Source organism: Acomys minous (genome assembly GCF_964271855.1).
Source record: "Acomys minous genome assembly, chromosome: 7".
NCBI classification, from domain to species: domain Eukaryota; kingdom Metazoa; phylum Chordata; class Mammalia; order Rodentia; family Muridae; genus Acomys; species Acomys minous.
The window spans coordinates 100,672,018-100,690,567 of record NC_140488.1 but is presented as its reverse complement, the minus strand read 5'-3'; the positions used below and the strand labels follow the sequence as shown (position 1 = coordinate 100,690,567).

General features: G+C 40.5%; 1 protein-coding gene across 9 annotated transcripts in view; it reads left to right on the top strand.

The window, feature by feature from the left end:
• Nucleotides 1–761: 761 nt before the first annotated feature.
• Nucleotides 762–18,550, top strand: part of HCCS (holocytochrome c synthase) — a 68,476-nt gene continuing 50,687 nt past the window's right edge. For 5 of the 9 annotated variants that reach the window (XR_014780628.1, XR_014780629.1, XR_014780630.1 and 2 more), the window contains exons 1-7: nucleotides 763–934; nucleotides 1,398–1,550; nucleotides 4,193–4,344; nucleotides 4,653–4,801; nucleotides 9,035–9,154; nucleotides 11,822–11,908; nucleotides 12,505–12,564. Coding sequence is in view for 5 of the 9 variants with exons in the window: in XM_084789396.1 (XP_084645522.1) it covers nucleotides 1,439–1,550; nucleotides 4,193–4,344; nucleotides 4,653–4,801; nucleotides 9,035–9,154; nucleotides 11,822–11,908; nucleotides 12,505–12,564 (680 nt within the window). In the remaining 4 variants the exon portion in view is untranslated. Of the gene's footprint in view, nucleotides 935–1,397; nucleotides 1,551–4,192; nucleotides 4,345–4,652; nucleotides 4,802–9,034; nucleotides 9,155–11,821; nucleotides 11,909–12,504; nucleotides 13,986–18,550 lie in introns of those variants that run through there. The other 4 variants (XM_084789394.1, XM_084789393.1, XM_084789395.1 and 1 more) reach the window with 3 other exon arrangements.

Here is an 18,550-nt window from a genome sequence, read left to right as displayed (position 1 = left end):
GTCCTGTCCATTGGCTAGATCTGGGTAGGGGTTTGAAGTTTACTGCTATCAAAAGGCTTAGCTCACTTTCTTATATAAGCTAGTACCACCTGACCATGTGTGGCACCATCTATAGTGGGCTGGGTCCTCCCACATCAACCATTAATCAAGAAAATGTGTCCACAGGCTTGTCCATAGGCCAGTCTGATGGAGGCAATGACTCTTTGTGTCAATTTACAAAAATCTAACCAGAACAATGCCATCACCTATCTGTTGGTTTACCAGAAACGAACACTGGAAAAACTTATGCTCTATCATATGAACTATAACATAGTACTTACATTGTATGAAAGCTACAAGTCCATGATTGCATGCAGTACACTCACAACAGCTGCTAGAGTCCTGAAAGGACTAGGCACAGAAAGCCTAAGTGCATATATTGACTTTTAGTGTCATGTTCCATAAATCAGCACAAACATTATTTGTTCATTCAAAAAATAGTAATTTACTTTTTAAGAACTTAAAATGATAACTGTGAAAAACACAGCAAGTCGACAACTTCTCCAAAGCGACCTCTCTGCTGTGTGAAGCACACACAGCAGGGTCCTTCCATCTGTCTCACACTGAGCAGCTTCGGGCAGAGCTGAAAACATCGCCCAGCCCCTAGAGGCGGGGACGGAGAGAAGGCCCTGGCAGCTATAGGTTTCGGCGCTGAAGGGGTGTGATTGGCCATCCGGGACTGACAGGAATTCCTCTCCTCAGCTTGCAGCCTACCTCCGGAAGTCCCGCCCTCGGAAAAGGAAGTGAGGGCTCAGGGAATCGCTGGTTGTGACCTGGGCTTTAGCGGTGACCCGGTGTGAGGATAGCAGCAGCCGCAGTTGGTCTCCGCAGCGAGTTTCGGCTTGGGCCGTGCAGGACAGTAGGAGGGGAGACTCGGATACAGAACGGCGTGCAGGTTAGGCTGGAGGACTGTGGGGACCGCGGACTGGTTCAGGTGGGACACGTATAGACAGATGGGCAAGACTGGTGGTGCCTTGTCCTTCACTGCTTCTTGGCTCCCATTTTGGTGACACTCCTTTTTTGAACCGCCCTGTCTTCTCTGAGACCCGGGGCCTCCGGGGGCAAGGGGTCGAGTCTGGTTTAGTATTTCCCCTCTCTGGCCCCTGTCACCCCCCCTGGAACCCCAACCCGTTTCTATGACATGGTTTTATCTTACCTGTTTCCAGTCTCCCTGAGACGTGTCCCCAAAGAGTGACATAGGTTTCATGGTATTTTCTCAAAGGGGAAACAAATGACCTACCTTGTACTATCCCATGGGATGGGGACAAAGAAGCAAAGCCAGCCAGGTTCAGAATAACAAGGGGAGAGTCTGATTGTTTGGTCTCCACGTTTTCGTCTCTGACTTGTTGCTTTGGCAGTCGAAAGTTTTAGATTGGGAGCCATCCCTGTGAGTTCAGCCATGGGTTCTTCAGCATCCACTCCTGCTGTTGCAGTAAACACCTCAAATGTGTCAGCTCATCCGCCTGCTTCGCTGCCTTCAGGATGCCCAATGCATGAAGGGCAAAAGAAAGGTAATTTGCCTGTTGTCTATAAAATTATATGAAGGATAATGACTCTACAGTATTGTCTCTCAACCTTCCTAATGCTGTGGACCCCTTAACACAGTTCCTTGTATTGTGGTGACCCCCCAACCACAAAATTATTTTTGTTTCTACTTCCTAACTGTAATTTTGCTGTTATGAATCGTATATAAATATGTGTTATAAATAGTTTTGGAGATAGAGGTTTGTCAGAGGGGTGGCGACACAGGTTGAGAACCGTTGTTCTAAAAGATCAGGCTTATAGTTTGCTGGTGAGGCTTGTAAGGCTGGGAGTAAGGTATTCTGGGAATGGCTCTAAATTTTGTACTCATTAGACATTATCACAAGCAACTTCTGTATGCCCGAGTCAGTCATATGTAAGTGTAATATAGTTTCCACAGGATTATGGTGCTGATTAACTGAGACCATGTATGAAAACTTAGCAATTATTCCATAAATCAGCCTTGTCTCTCCTACATTTACCTGTGCCTACATCAGTGGCTCTCATCCATGGGGTTTATTCAAGAGATTTATCCAGGTTGATAAATATTTTGGGTTTTCACAACTGAGAGGAAACGGTACTTCTGGCATATAGTGGGGTGGGACGTAAGATAGTGCTAAACAACATACAGCCTCAGCCATGGAGTCTTTGTTCCATACATAACAAGAATGCCAGAGCTGAGTAAACTTCAGTCTAGCTCTCTGTTTCAATAAACTGCTCCCATGTCTGTTGTGGTCTTCATCTAAATCAAAATAAGCCTCACCAAGTGAATTTATAGACCATTATGTCAGTGCTGTGTTGGAAACAAAACAGCTCTTTAATTAGTGCATGTCTGCTTTAGATAGTTCAGACTGAGGCAATGTTGTATGTTTACTGTATGCACATGTGTACTGCATGTTCATGCCTCCAGTGTCGTCGTTGTCATTATTTCTTTCTGTTACCCAGCCCTCTCCCAAGAGGTCAGCACTTATCCTGTGACTAGCATTGCTGGTTTTTGTTTCTTCACTGAGAGAGATATAGCAGTTCACATAATAGACAAAAATCCTTTGCCTAAGCTGGGCATGGTGGTGCACTCCTGTAATCCCAGCACTTGCGAGGCACAGGCAGGCAGATCTTTTTGCATTCAAGGCCAGCCTGGTCTACAAAGTAAGTCCAAGACAGGGAAGGCTACACAGAAAAACCCTGTCTTAGAAAAGCTAAAAAAAAAATTCTTTGTCTAATAGAGCTTACATTATCACCTTTATAAACCTGTGTGAGAGATTTTCTGCCTGTTTTTTAGTCAAGGAAACTAAGGCTCATATGCTTCTAGTCATTTAGTTAGTATGTGGTGAAAATTCTGTGACCTTGGACAAGGACAGATCCCATGGTCTTCCAATATTTCTCCTAGAACTTGAGACAAATCACATAAAGTATATGTACCTTTACTCCAAGCTTCTGTCCTCAAGTAGTTCTCTTTATGATTTTTAGTCTATCTGTTTTAAAGAGTTGTTATCCTGGTTTATTTGCAATAGTGAAAAATGTGAGTATTTAGGAGACTAAAGGGCCACCTGCTTATATAATATGGAAAAATATAACTATTTTTCTTTTAAAAGCCTCCTGGGATCAATGCTCTGGGAAGATTGGTGTTTTTAATGATACAGAAGAAGGTATAGCAGCTGTGTATTCACCCTTAAAGTGAACAACTGCGTGGGGTCTTCGGAAATGAAGGCCTGGGAGGAGTGACTGAGGAAGTAAAAAGATACTTGTCTTTTCTATATATTAGCATTTGGTATATTTATTTCCTCCTGGTGCCTGGTATGAGGAAGCATTTCATGACAGAAGTGGCTGTTACTCTGGGACACAGATGTTTAAAGTACCTTTCCATTCTCGTGATACTTAGACAAGCTTCTCAGTCCCCACACTTGCCTGGATCAAGTATGAGTCTATTATGGGGCATTCTCTTTAAAAATCTGCCTTTTGTCTGGGCATGGTGGTGCACGCCTTTAATCCCAGCACTCTGGGAGGCAGAGGCAGGCGGATCTCTGAGTTCAAGGACAGCCTGGTCTACGAAGTGAGTCCAGGACAGCCAAGGCTACACAGAGCAACCATGTCTCGAAAAACAAAAAACAAAAACAAACTTTATCTGCTGACAAGAACTAGCACCTCAGATGAGTGATAATTTTTTTGTGTCTTACTTGAGTCTTAGAAAAAAACAAGAATTTTATATTTTTCTTTGAGTGGCTATAAAATTTCCTTTTCTGCTCCTGTACCCAATGTTTGTGGGAGTGTATCAATAATAGCTGATTGACAATGGCTGCTGCCTCATTCAGCCCAGACTTCTCTGGAATTAAGGCTGGAAATCAGAGAGACCTAGTAAAATGTGGCCAGCCCTCACCTTGGTTCTGCTCTTCCTCTTCCTTCTCCTTGTTTTTTTTTTTTTTTAAGGAAAAGTACATTTATAGCATCTTTTCCTCTTTAGGATTTTAAAAAGTTAGCTAACTTAATTTTTGGCATCTTTAAGTAGAAGAAACTTATTTTTCCAATTGCGTTGGTCAGAACTTTAGCTCTTTAAGGTCTCAACTAAGAAGGACCCCCTTCTACTGTTGGTATGGTACCTCAGCAGTAACAATGTTTTAATACTTGATTATTTCAGGCTGTCCAGTGACCGCATCAGCATCTGCTCCAACAACTGAGAAAAAAGCACACACTGTGCCTGCCCACCAAGACCGGGCCTATGAGTATGTGGAATGCCCTGTTACTGGAGCTGCAGCTAAGAATAAGGAGAACCTTGATCCTTCAAACCTGGTAATCTGCTCTCATGTCTTCCTAGGGCATTCTGTGCATCTATGCATTTTCTACCACGGTCAGCTGTCTCCTCAGACTATAAACTACAATAAACCTTTTCTAAATTTCTTGTTGGTTATTTTATGGTGGCAACAACAAAAAAAAGTAGTAGGACCAAAATATATCGGGGATGCGAAACTCTGATATCATTCATATAAAGGGAACTTGTGCTTTTTGTATGGTGTACATTGCTTTCCAGAATGTACTAATAATTTCGTAGTGTAAATCATACCACTAACATTCAGGCAACATACATTGATTTTCTTTAGATGCCACCACCTAATCAGACACCATCCCCAGATCAGCCGTTTTCTTTGTCTACTTCAAGAGAAGAATCATCAATTCCAAGAGCAGACTCTGAGAAAAAGTGGGTTTACCCTTCTGAACAGATGTTCTGGAATGCCATGCTACGGAAAGGGTGAGTGAACATGTTATATAGAAGGCAGTGTGTTTGCCACACTTATCTCAGAATTAATTGTTAGGGGGTTTTGGGGTTTTTTTGTTTTGTTTTGTTTTGGTTCTTTTGAGACAGGGATTCTCTGTGTAGTCTTTGCGGTCCTAGACTCACTTTGTAGACCAGGCTGGCCTCGAACTCACAGAGATTTCCCCCTGCCTCTGCCTCCTGAGTGCTGGGATTACAAGGTTGCGCCATCATGCCTGGCTTAAAAGTTAGTTCGGGTTTTTTGTTTTTGTTTTTTGAGACAGGATTTCTCTGTGTAGCCCTGGCTGTCCTGGACTCGCTTTCTAGACCAGGCTGGCCTTGAACTCACAGTGATCCACCTGCCTCTGCCTCCTGAGTACTGCGATTAAAGGTATGCACCACCATGCCCCACCATAATAGTTTTTTTTTGAATCTCCAAATCATACAGTAAATTTTAGTGAGTTAAGCAATTTATAAAAGAATTTTCAGCCTTGGAATATACCCAGAAAATGCTCCACCACACAACAAGGACATGTGCTCAACCATGTTCATAGCAGCCTTATTCATAATAGCCAGAACATGGAAACAGCCTAAGTGTCCCTCAGTAGAAGAATGGATAAAGAAACTGTGGTACATTTACACTATGGAATACTATTCAGCTATTAAAAACAAGGAATTCCCAAAATTTGTGGACAAATGGATGGGACTAGAAATGATCATCCTGAGTGAGTTAACCCAGAAGCAGAAAGACTCACATGGTATATACTCACTTATAATTGGGGCACTAGCCCAAAAGGCATGCCCCATGAAAGTCTTCACTTACCAGGAGATTGGGATAAATGCGAGGACATCCTACTGAGACTCCAGGTAAGGAAAATAGAAGGACCCAGAGGGTCCTAGAAACCTACAAGAAGAACATCGTGATGGGTGGATCGTGGCCCAGGAGCGTCTGCTCAAACTATTGCACTAACCAAGGACAATACAATAGTAAACATCGAATCCCTACTCTGATCTACCCAATGGACAGGACATTCTCCACAGTTATGTAGAGAGTGGGGATGGACTTTGACATGAACTCTGGTGTTCCATATTTGACCACCTCTCCTTGGTGGGGAGGCCTGGTGGCACTCAAAGAAAGAATAATCAGGCTGCAAAGATGAGACTTGATAGCCTTTGACCATATAGTGGGGGAGGAGGTCCCCCTCGGTCATAGACCTAGGGGAGGGGAATAGGGTGAAAGTGGGAGGGAGGGAGGAACGGGAGGATACAAGTGATGGGATAACAATTGAGTTGTAATCTGAATAAATTAATAAAATTTTAAAAAATACAAAAAAAATTTTTTCAGAGTTATCAGAATGTAAATTTAAGACCAATATTTAAGATCAGGGTTTTCTAGAAAAATAGAACTGACAGGGCATGGAATTGGGGTGGGCAGGAAGACATTTGTTATAAAGGAAGTGATTCCCATTGTCATGGAAGCCAGCAGCAAGTCCCAAGACCTGCAACCAGCAAGTGGGAGACCTGGGTAAGCCAGTGCTGTGGGTAGTCATCTGAGGCCTGAGAAGCAGGAGAGCTGGTGGTGGAAGGTTTGAAAATTGGGAAGCTCAAAATCCAGAAAGACCTGATAATTAAATTCAAGTTAAATTAAAGCCTAATGTTATAGCTTCAGCAAACATGCAGGAGTTCCACTTGCTTATCAGAGGGCTGCAGCCCTTTGTTATTATTAGGCCTGTAACTAACTGGATGAGATCTGCCTGAGCAGGACAATGACTTTTGCTCATGTCTCACAGCATTTGTGTTTTTTTCCCTTGCATTTGTATTTTTAGGGGGAAAAAGTTACATAAAATGCCTAGAAAAAATTGCCAAATAATTTATCAGTGGTACTAACTGAATATGCCACTTTAAAAATGGATGGTTCTATGAGCATGGCTTTTGAGTAAGCCATGAAATAAGATTAAGATGAGCATTCAGTCTTTAGCTTCAGTGTATGTAAGCTTTTATAGAAAGTGTATATTTTCTTTTAAAAAAAGTCAGTAGCCTTCCTATATACAAATGACAATCATTGCATAGGAAGAAATTAGGAAAACTACACCCTTCCTGTTAGCCATAAGCAATATAAAATATTTAGGAGTTACTCTAACCAAGCAAGTGAAGGACTTGTTTAAAAAAAAATCTCAAAACTCTAAAGAAAGAGATTGAAGATGATATGAGAAGATGGAATAATCTTCCTTACTCGTGGGTTGGGAGAATTAACATAGTAAAAATGGCCATCTTACCAAAAGCAATTTACAGATTTAATGCAATCCCTATCAAAATACCTACATAATTTTTTAAAGCCATTGAAAGGTCAATTCTCAACTTTATATGGAAAGACAAAAAACCCAGAATAGCTAAAATAGTCTTGTACAATAAAAGATCCTCTGGAGGAATCTCCATACCTGATCTCAAGCTGTACTATAAAGCAACAGTAATTAAAACAGCATGATACTGGCAACAGCAATAGATTGGTTGATCAGTGGAATCGAATCGAAGACCCAGATATGAATACACACACATATGGTCGCATGATTTTTGACAGGCCAAATCTATTCGATGGAAAAGGATAGCATCTTCAACAAATGGTGCTGGTCTAATTGGATGTCTATGTGTAAAAAAATGCAATTGGACCCATATTTGTCACCATGCTCAAAACTCAAATCCAAGTGGATCAAAGACCTCAACATAAAGCCACTAAATCAGTTAGAAGAAGTAGTGAGGAAGAGCCTGGAACACATTGGCACAGGAGACAACTTCCTGAATAGAACTCCAACAGCCTAGGCCTTAAGGGCAACAATTAATAAATGGGACCTCATGAGGCTGAGAAGCTTCCGTAAGGCAGGAGACACTATCAAGAGAACAAAGCAACAGCCTACAGATGGGGAAAAGATCTTCACCAACCCTACATCTGACAAAGGTCTAATATCCAAAATATATAAAGAACTCAAGAAATTAAACACCACCAAACCAAATAACCCAATAGAGAAATGGGGCTCAGAACTAAACAGAATTTTCAACAGAGGAATATCAAATGGCTGAGAAACACTTAAAGAAATGCTCAACCTTCAGGGAAATGCAAATCAAAACAACTCTGAGATTCCATCTTACACCCATCAGAATGGCTAAGATCAAAAATTTAAGCGACATCACATGCTGGCGAGGATGTGGAGAGAGAGGAACACTCCTTCATTACTGGTGGGAATGCAAACTAGCACAGCCACTTTGGAAATCTATCTGGTGCTATCTCAGAAAACTGGGAATAAGGCTTCCTCAAGACCCAGCTATTCCACTCCTTGGTATATACCCAGAAGATGTTCCACCACACAACAAGAACATTTGCTCAACCATGTTCATAGCAGCCTCATGCAAACAGCCTAAGTGTCCCTCAGTAGAAGAATGGATAAAGAAACTGGCACATTTACACTATGGAATACTACTCAGCTATTAAAAACAGGGAATTCCCAAAATTTGTGGACAAATGGCTTGAGCTAGAAATGATCATAATGGGTGAGTTCACCCAGAAGCAGAAAGAGTCAAGTGGTATATACTCACTTATAACTGGACACTAGCCCAAGGGGCATGTCCCATGAAAGTCTTCACTTACCAGGAAAGTGGGTAAGAGGAGAGGACATCTTATTGGGACTCTAGGTGAGAGAAGCATGGGAGAATGTGGAAATAGAAGGATCCAGAGGGTCCTAGAAACCTACAAGAAGAACATTATGATGGGCGGATCTGGGCCCAGGGGTCCTGCTCAAAGTATGGCACCAGCCAAGGACAATACATGCAGTAAACTTTGAACCCCTACCCAGATCTAGCCAATGGACTGACATTCTTCACAGTTGAGTGCAGAGTGGAGTCTGACTTTCACACGAACTCTGGTGCCCCATATTTAACCACGTCCCCTGGATGGGGAGGCCTGGTGGCACTCAGAGGACAGCTAGCAGGCTACCAAGAAGAGACTCGATACCCTATGAGCATATACAGGGGGAGGAGGTCCCCCTCAGTCACAGTCATAGGGGAGGGGAGTAGGGGGAGAGTGGGAGGGAGGGAAGAATGGGAAGATACAAGGGATGGGATAACTATTGAGATGTAAAATGAATGAATTAATAAAATATATTTTAAAAGTATACATAGAGTAATATTTTTACTTTAGCCAATAATATTTGTCAAGTTTTACCATGTGTTCTTTTTTAGGTGGAAGTGGAAGGATGACGATATTAGTCAGAAAGATATGTATAATATCATTAGAATTCACAATCAGAATAATGAGCAAGCTTGGAAGGAGATTTTGAAGTGGGAAGCCCTTCATGCTCGGTAAGTATGTTTAAAATCTTTTAAAAGAAATTCCAGCATCTTTTTTACTTCTTATCAGCCTTCCTACAGTGTTAACATTTTAATAATAAATTGTTACTCATTTGTGTAGCAGGGGTCATTCTTATAGAACAAACCACCCTCCCTTACTCACTGAGCTCTTAAGTGAATTTGGAGCAAAGTTGGCTCAGCTCTGTTCCATGTTGGCTGGGGCCTCAAATGCTCAGGCCATGGTCAGAAATGGCTGTTGCAGAGCTGTGGGCTAGAATTTTCTGAAGGCATGGCCATTTACCCATCTGACAAGAGGTGCCTGCTCACAGCCTCTAAATGTGGTTGTTTTGGCTGTCTTACATTACAGTGGCTAGATGCCAGAAGCTGAGTTCTCAAAAGTACTAGACAGAAGCCAGATCGCCTTTTGTGACCTAGTTAGGAAGACTCAGGTATCCCAAGCCTGGCCAGATTCAAGGGGAACATGGAGACCCCATCTCTCAGTGGAAGAAGTATGGTAGATCACTCATTGAAAGCAGAGCATGGTTTTGTTCTTTCAGCAGTATTTGGAATTCCTGTAGGGACTGATGTTAAAGGTCTATCTAACACGAGGCCCTTTTCTGAGAGAGAATAGGTGAATTGAAAGAGCAGTGGTGGCACATGCCTTTAGTTCCAGCACTTAGGAGGCAGAGGCACTCAGATCTTTGTGAGATTGAGGCCAGCCTGCTCTATAAATTAAGTCCAGGACCGCCAAGGCTACACAGAGAAACCCTGTCTCGAAAAACCAAAAAAAGAAGAAAAAAAAACAGTGTTTTTTTTGTTTTATTTTGTTTTGTTTTTTTGTTTTTTGTTTTTTTTTTTATATCACCTGGCAGGTTTGTTGCAGCTCTACATATTAGGCTGGTTTACAGCATGTGTGACCCAGTTCAGAACACGTCCTAGGCTTGATGTTTCTGGAATTATATGATATTGCTGGTTTTAGACCTCCTCCTCCAGAAGTGAAGGGGTGGGAATATCTACACACACACACACACACACACACACACACACACACACACACACACAAAACATGTCCTTTAGTAATGTGGTTTGCATTTAAAATTCCTTCCAAGGCATGATTAATATGTTTCTTGGAGAAAAGCCATTTACTGCTTTATTTTTAAGGAGCGTAGTCTCACTGATTTTGGTATTTGCATTGAGCATTTCAATATTGGTGCTACTTGAGTGTCCCTAGCTGGAATCCCAGGTGTAGGATGGGTATACTTTCCTCTCGGTAACCCCTGACCTAGAAGAAAGTCCTGGCTGGCTAACTTGGAGCTGCAACTTGCTGTTATAACCTAGGTTTAAAATGTACTCTAATTAAAACCACCTGCTTGTAACTTGTAGTGTGATTTTAAAAGCAAAGACATAAAAGCAAGAGGAATTTTAGCTTGTCAGTTTCAACACTACTAGTCATTTTGCAGATTTCTGGCAAAATTAGCTACATCATAAAAGCCTCTACTAATGTCTCCAAAACAAAAGTTACTTACGTTGAGTTTACTGCTTTCCCTGGGACCCTCATGAGAAGAGATACTAGAAAGTCAATAGTTCACAGTCAGCCTGTTATACCCTGCATATGGATTCTCTTCTCCCTTACATGGTTGGAATAGAGCTTGTCTTACCAATGGGAACAGCTACCAACACAAGTGGATCCTGTCTTAGTGAGCTATCCTTCCAATCCCTACAAGGGAAGCAGCTTTGTCTTTCATGTCCAGCCTATTGTGGATGCCAGTAGAGGTCAGGCCCCTAAGGGCCTTTACTTAAATAAACAAACAAGTTCAGCATTATTTATATCTAGTTCCTGGGAGTCAGCCCACATTCTTATTTTTGTTCAAAAAGTTTGTTACTTGGTTGAAATGAAACAACAAAGTTCTCTGATAGTATTCTTGTATTGATCCCAGGACATCCAAAGATGACAAAAGCCGGGGATGGTGAAAGTCCCTTCTATTATAATTTCATTGCATTTTATACATATAGTGTGTGTACAGTCTTACATATTTTAGACAATGACGAAAAGCAATTTTGTATATAGTCGTTATACTGTTTTATTTAAGGAACAACGAAAAGGTATGAAAATAAAATATGCTCAGTGCAAATGCAGAGTTTTATGTTTGTTACTGGTTTGTTTGTTTTTGAGGCAGTCTAATGTAGTCCAGGCTGACCTCTGTGTAACCTAAGGAAATTCTTACCTTCACCTCCAAAGTTCTAAAATTACGTACATACGTTACAGTATCTGACTTATGTGGTAGTAAGTATTGAACCCAGAGCTTTATACATATTAGCTAGGCTGTATCCCCAGTCCTCAGATAGTATTTCAAGTATTTTAAGTGTATAGTTGGTTGAATCTGTGAAAATGGAGTCCATAGACCTAGAGGGCTGACTGTGTAGCAATTTCTGTTTCTCTGGAGAAAATCTAGCTGCCCTGGGCAAAAAAGAAAGAAGTCACACAATACAGAACACTTTTTCTGAGAATGTGCCTGTGCCAATTTATTTGAACTCAATTAGAAGTTACTGTACTTTATAAATGTGATAGTTATTGCGAATAAACACAGGAAAAAAGACATTACTAAAAAAATTAAATCAATATCCTGTCAAATGAAAGAAAATCTTTTAATAGACTACTCTTATTTTGGGCATTTTCAGTGAGTGTCCTTGTGGCCCATCATTGGTCCGATTTGGAGGCAAAGCAAGAGAGTATTCACCAAGGGCAAGAGTTCGTTACTGGATGGGGTAAGTGTCAATGTAGACCTGCTGTTGACATTTCTTTCACCATGGTCAGCATCTTACCACCAAAACCAGCATGTAAGAAAAGCAGTTCCATCTTCTAAAATGTCAGTATCTACCTTACATTTCTTTATCTCCTTGAGTTTACTCATAGATAGGCAGAATTATGAGGGTGGAGTTGTAACCTTTCTGTTTCCCTGTCCAAGGATTTAAAAAAATTCTTTTTGTATCCTTAGAAGTGTCCTTTTACCCCTCTTATGGTCTTTATCTGGCCTCCTTCCTCTCCTCTCTTATAGTGTAATTGGGCTATTTAGAACATTTCAATTCTCCAGCTTCCTAGCTAGCCTTCTTGGCCTGGGACTCTTTCCCATGAATCTATTCCTTTATAGACAGATGATCCGATATAAACTCATCAGAGTTCTTAAGCACTACATTCTTTTAAGCACCATAAACTGATTTCTTCCAGTCTATCTCCCCTGCTAGGCATTTGCATATAAGAGCAGTCATGTGAGTATGTGCTGTTTTCGGTCTGTCTTTCTGCTTATACTTAAGACTAAATGTAGACCAGCATTTTAGCGCTCACTATTATGTTTTCATCCCAGGTATGAGTTGCCTTTCGACCGCCATGACTGGATCATCAATCGCTGTGGCACAGAAGTTAGGTATGTGATCGATTACTATGATGGCGGTGAGGTCAACAAGGACTACCAGTTCACCGTCCTGGATGTCCGTCCTGCCTTTGATTCTTTCTCAGCAGTATGGGACAGAATGAAGGTTGCTTGGTGGCGCTGGACTTCGTAACCACTATTTTTTTTTAATGAAAAACTGAATTATTTTTTTTTCTGAGAAAGGCGTTAAATTATTTTCTGCACTCATAATGTCGGTGAGGGTACTTTCCAAGTGGATAATCGTACTTGAGCTTTGATTTAGCAAAGACACCATGCTTCATTAAATTTTGAGTCACATTTTCCATTGCAGTTGATAGGTCATTTTAAGTTTTTTCCATTTCCAATAAGTGGGAAGCCGTCCCTTAGTATTCCCATTAACCAGAGTATTTCATGTTATTTTCTGTAGACAGTCTGAGCAACCTCTGAAAAGAGAGCTTTTTAAAAAGCATAAAAAGCTGTTTTTATCCTTACTGTTTTCTCAGGAGTGTTTGAGATATAGAATATGAAAGTATGATGCTTTTACCTGCCAAATATTTTAACTATATTCGTTATAAATAAGAAGCACTTATTCTTGTTTTAAAAGTAACCAATATTTTTTAAATCCCTACAGTCTAATTAGCAACCCTGAACAAAATTCAAAAGTATATCCTAAATGTGCTCTGCAAAGCCTGACATGTCTAAGTGTAGTTTTCAGACTTGACCTTGATAGAAGTTTCAACTCAGCAATACATACAAATTTAAAAATTCTCGGACTTTAATTTCTGTTCTAATATGTAACTATTAATTAAAAGCTGGTCTCACTGACCCTGGAAGTTAACAAATTATCTTGTTATCCTATCTTATTCTACCCTCCCACCAGGAGTTTGCCACTAGTAGCCTACTGTGAACCTTGAAAGCCTGGCTCCAGTCACAGTGCCAGCAGTGTTCCTTTGACAAATAGGATTCTATTTGGATAAACGTTGGAATTCACAGGAAGTGCATTTTCCTCAGCTTTACAATGTTTGCATCAATTCACTATCAGTTTGATGTTTATTTTAAGCAAGTGCTAAGTTTGCTGTTGAAAACTGGTTATTTTGCTGGGCTGTGGTGGCACACACCTTTAATCCCAGCACTCAGATGCCAAAGGCAGGTGGATCTACATAGTAAGTTCCAGGACAGCCAGCGAAACCCTGCCTCAAAAAAAAACAAAAAACAAAAAACAAAAGAAAACTGGTTTTAATTTTAATTATAGAAGCATGTTAGAAATAACTGGTTTTTCTTAATTCATCCTAAATACTGTAGTGTTAAATTAGTAGACAGAGTTTGGTGTCTTTGAGTTACTAACTTGATGTAGATGTCTTTGTTGTATGATGCTTCCAAAATCCAACATGTGAAAATATTTGTATTTTTAAAATAAAGCTGACAGTTAAAAGGTTCTGAAACTTCTCACGGTGATTTTATAGTAACTTATTTTTTTCAGACACAAATGTTGTTAATTTATTAGTATTGCCTAATAATCTTTATTATCAGGCCTATAGTTATTATGGTGGTATTTTCTGTAAATCTTCATTTATGCTGTACGAAGAGTGACACCTAATAGTAAGTCACAGTGATTCTGGAAATAACAAGAAGCATTAGCATAGACTTACATAGACACTCATGTCTCAGCCAGTCTCAGAGCTGTTCCCATGTAGTGGGATTAGCAATATAAGTTACCTGCTTGTTCTGCAGTTTGAATTCATATAAGTATAGACTGACTTAAGTTAGCAGTCTCTCTTTCATCCAGGTCTCTTTCATTTTGACCTTTTTCTTTTTTTTTAATAATTTTTTAATTAATTTATTCTTGTTACATCTCAATGGTTATCCCATCCCTTGTATCCTCCCATTCTTCCCTCCCTCCCATTTTCCCCTTACTCCCCTCCCCTGTGTCTGTGACTGAGGAGGACCTCCTCCCCCTGTATATGTTCATAGGGTATCAAGTCTCTTCTTGGTAGCCTGCTGTCCTTCCTCTGAGTGCCACCAGGTCTCCCCCTCCAGGGGACATGGTCATTACCAAAGAACATACAATCATTATCTAACTGATGTCAAAACAAGATTATCTAGTTCTAAATGTCCTTCTCTAGGCCCTAAGAAGCTGCTGTATAGACTAGGCCGCTACCTGTTGCACCTGAGAATGCAGCCAGTTTAGAGACAGGCCAGTTTCCCTAAGCAAAAGAAAAGACATATGCTTTACATAAACTCCCATTTAATTTTAAAGTTTTGTTTACCCTAGGCATCTCGTAGCTGTGTTTTTACATTTGTTGCAAATGTATTTTTTGTTTTTGTTGTTTTTTTCTTATCCTTCCTGTCCATAGGGGATGGACATTTCAAACTTTTAATCATATTAACTGTAGCCTTGGAGTTTCTAGGATCTAACTAGGCTGACATGTCATCTGTAAGTCCCCTGTCGCCTTGCATTAAGTGTGACAGCCACCTGTCCCCAATGAAAATTTCTCATGTTTAGAGTGATAAGCCAGCTACCAAAGTAGTGACACCTCAACTCAGCATACAAAAGCATTTGGGAGGCATATGGCTTGCATGTCTGTCTCTCTGCCCAACCTCATTGACCAACAGAACATATCTCTTAAGCCGATTTACCCTTTGGCATCAGTTCTCCTGTGGCATCCCCACTTTCAAGGAGATTGGCTTTTTAGAGGAGTGTGACATCATTTTTCCTTACATAAACCTAAGATTGATGTGTATTCATCTTTTAAATCAGTAAGGACATATAATATTAAGAAAAAGAAACAGGTAGCCTTGGAGAGAGACTATAGCAGTCTCTAGTTCTTTTTTTCTTTTCTTTTTCTAGGCAGCTACCTCCATTCCCCAGGTTGGTCTAGAACTGCTAGCCTTTTAGTTCTACCTCTCCAACCTGTCATGTCCTCGCAGCCATTGCTGCTCTGAGAGTTGAGCCCACACACAGGCAGCTAGGAGCAGCACGTGTGAGATGTTCTGGCCCACATGTGTTAAGCTAGTATGTGTGCCATTCAAACCTTGAATGGTTTGGGGAAAAAACCAAACAAAAACCCACCATTGCTAAGCATCCATTCTAGAGCCAGTCAGCTCTGTTTTGCTAAGTCAGCTCAATTTGTCCCCTGTCTGCTCACAATAGATTCTAAGTTTGGGTTATCTCTCTGGAAGCAATTCCCCCCCCCCTCCGCCAAACTATGACAAAGTATGATTTTTAAGAGTGTGGATACTTGAATTTACTAGGTGCCAATATGTTGTCAATTTATCAATATGGCCTAATAATGTTTATTATTAGGCCTATAAGAATTATTGTGGAAGTATTTTTTAACCCTCTAGCAATCAATGAAGACACAGACACCTGTTATATTTTAAAATAGTCTCAGTTAAACCTGGGGCGAGGCAGATATTAATCCTCTAAACAACCTCCCATATTGGGGCAGGTATACCATACCCTGTTCTAATCCCATGCCATCTGCTTCTAATAATTTCTATCGAGGTAACTCCCATCCATAATTCCAAATACTTGATAATTATCATCATCTGGGCCAAATCTCTACCCTCGCCATGTGTTTCTTCTATCCTCTAATCCGTGGCCCTGGCCCCTTCCTGTTCTTCTACCCAGCCCCAGCCCCCTTTGACCCCAGTCCCCATCTTTCCTCTTTCCCAAGATGCTATCTCCCAAAGCCTGGGAACCTTGGTTACCCCTATCCTATTTACCCTGCCCAGGTGTGATGGCCCTTTATTGGTCAGACAGGAAGTTCCCTTAGGCAAGGTTGCATAGCAACCTTGGGGTACAGAGATAGCAAGTAGTAATTAGCATCAAAGCATATCAGACCAACCTCCAACACGCAAACTTCATTAAGGGCAGCAGTGGTCTCATCTGTTAATCACATAATTTTAAACTGCTTAAGAGTGTAATCACTGTTGACCTTTTCAGGTCACAGTTGCCATTAATTGTGTATAGGATAAAGTATTTTGAGAAACAGCATTATGACTGGAAACTAAAAATTAAGCTGTATGCAAAGATTCACACTGTTACAGTAATAAGGTATTGTGAAAACCAATTGTCAATTAAACTCAATTACAAGATCAACAGTTTATATACCCTTTCACCACTTCTAATACTCAGTCACTTTGTCACTAGATTTCCCTTAAGTCTATCGAGGAAGTAGAATTTCTTTGCTCTGATGGTCTTTATATAACTTGAAATTCATTTTGGATTTTCCCCAACATTTTACACTAAGTTTTTTATCTGTGGAAATGGCACCATTCATAATCAGAACATATTAGTGTATGTCAGGCAAAGTATTAGAAGAAAACATAGGTTCAAACTGGGTTACATATTAGCATTTAGTATTCCTATGAATGCACTAGCTATCCTTTGTGTAATGTTGATGTTCACTCATCACACCCAGAACAGAAAAATTGCAGAAGATCATCCTCTACCTACAGAAATTCAGTCTGTAAATAGGATCAGAGTCTTGTAGAATTCTTAAAGAACTCAGTATGGTAATGATGGGGGTAGAGATACATGGAAGTACATTTCAATATATTTAGCTACTGTGATGATTAGTATAGTCAAATTGACAATTCAGAATCACATAGGAAATGGGACTCAGGATGTACCTGTGGGGGACTTTCTTGATTACAGTACTTGGGGTGGGAATATGCAGCCATCATGGGCTGCACCATTACTACATTGGTATCCTGTATTACATAAAATGAAAGTGAGCTGAACACTAGCTTGTCTTCTCCTCTCTGTTTCTGGATTATGGGCTCTTGCTGGTTTGACTTTCTCTCCATGATGAGGTACCTTGAACTGTGAGCAAAAACCCTTTCTCAAGTTACTTTTCTCAGGCTATTTTATCACAGCAACAGGAAAGTAAACCAAGACATTTATCGCTTTCTTTGGTCCCTGGTGTGCTTGCCCTCCAGCAGAGTTACTGCTCTCTACTCATAGTGAAGTGCTCTGTATGTATTTCCTTTCTTGACCTTGTAGTGACTCTCAAGACCATGTTCAGTCATTGGTATTGCTAAAGGAGTGATGAGGCTCTTTGTGATTAAGAGGCCATACCATTGAAGGCTGGTGGCTTGTTCAAGTGTTCTCTTGGTGACATTTCTGTCTCTGGGCCTCTGTTTTCATCACTATAAAATGAGAAATAAAATGAGCAGACATAGTTGTTTCGCAAGTTCTGTGCAGTGAAGTCTGAGTACTCTTGGTGCAGAGCCATGGGTGGAGAAACCTAACAACCATCCCCAGGATTGGCAGTGTCAAGCCTAGGGAGATTCTGAAGCAAGGCTAGAAGTCAAAGTGCTGAGACACTCCACAGGGAGAATTTGGAAAGATCAAGAAGGCTCTTCTGATTTGTGTCAATTTGAAGTATTACCAAGTAGATGTAATAGATGATCTAAGCAACCTTGTGTTATTTATAATGGCTAAAGGGAATATCTTTTGCAGAATACATACACGTAAGGTGATATGCAAGTCCCACTGAGCAAACAATTAAGCTCCTGAATCTTCCATCTAAAATGTTAATGGTGCAAACACAGAAAACAGCTTCAGAAATAGAAATTAGATAAAACCTTCAAGAGAGCCACCGAGAATGCTGTCATGAAACTGTTCTTTCACAACTTTTCAGATTTTCCTTTAAAAAATTATGCTATAGGAGTGAGCTGGAAATGAAGATAGTGTGCCCTGTGTAGGGTCATATAAGGAATAAATGGCACCCAGAGGAGCCAGTGGTCTTTGCTCCTTGCAGAAGGACTAGTGAATGATGTTCTTTATGGGCTTTTAGTTAAAATCTAACATGCAATCATTTTATATTTTCATTTTAGCTGTTTTATTTTAAAGTGGGGTATGAAATTGTTTAAGCAAAGTGGTGTATCAGAGCATTACTTGAGATTTTGCCTTCTCATCTCTCTTCCTTGTGTCCTTCGCCAAGCAAGGTACTTCTCAAAGTTTTGCTAATCAGACTTCCTTGGAAGGCTTGTT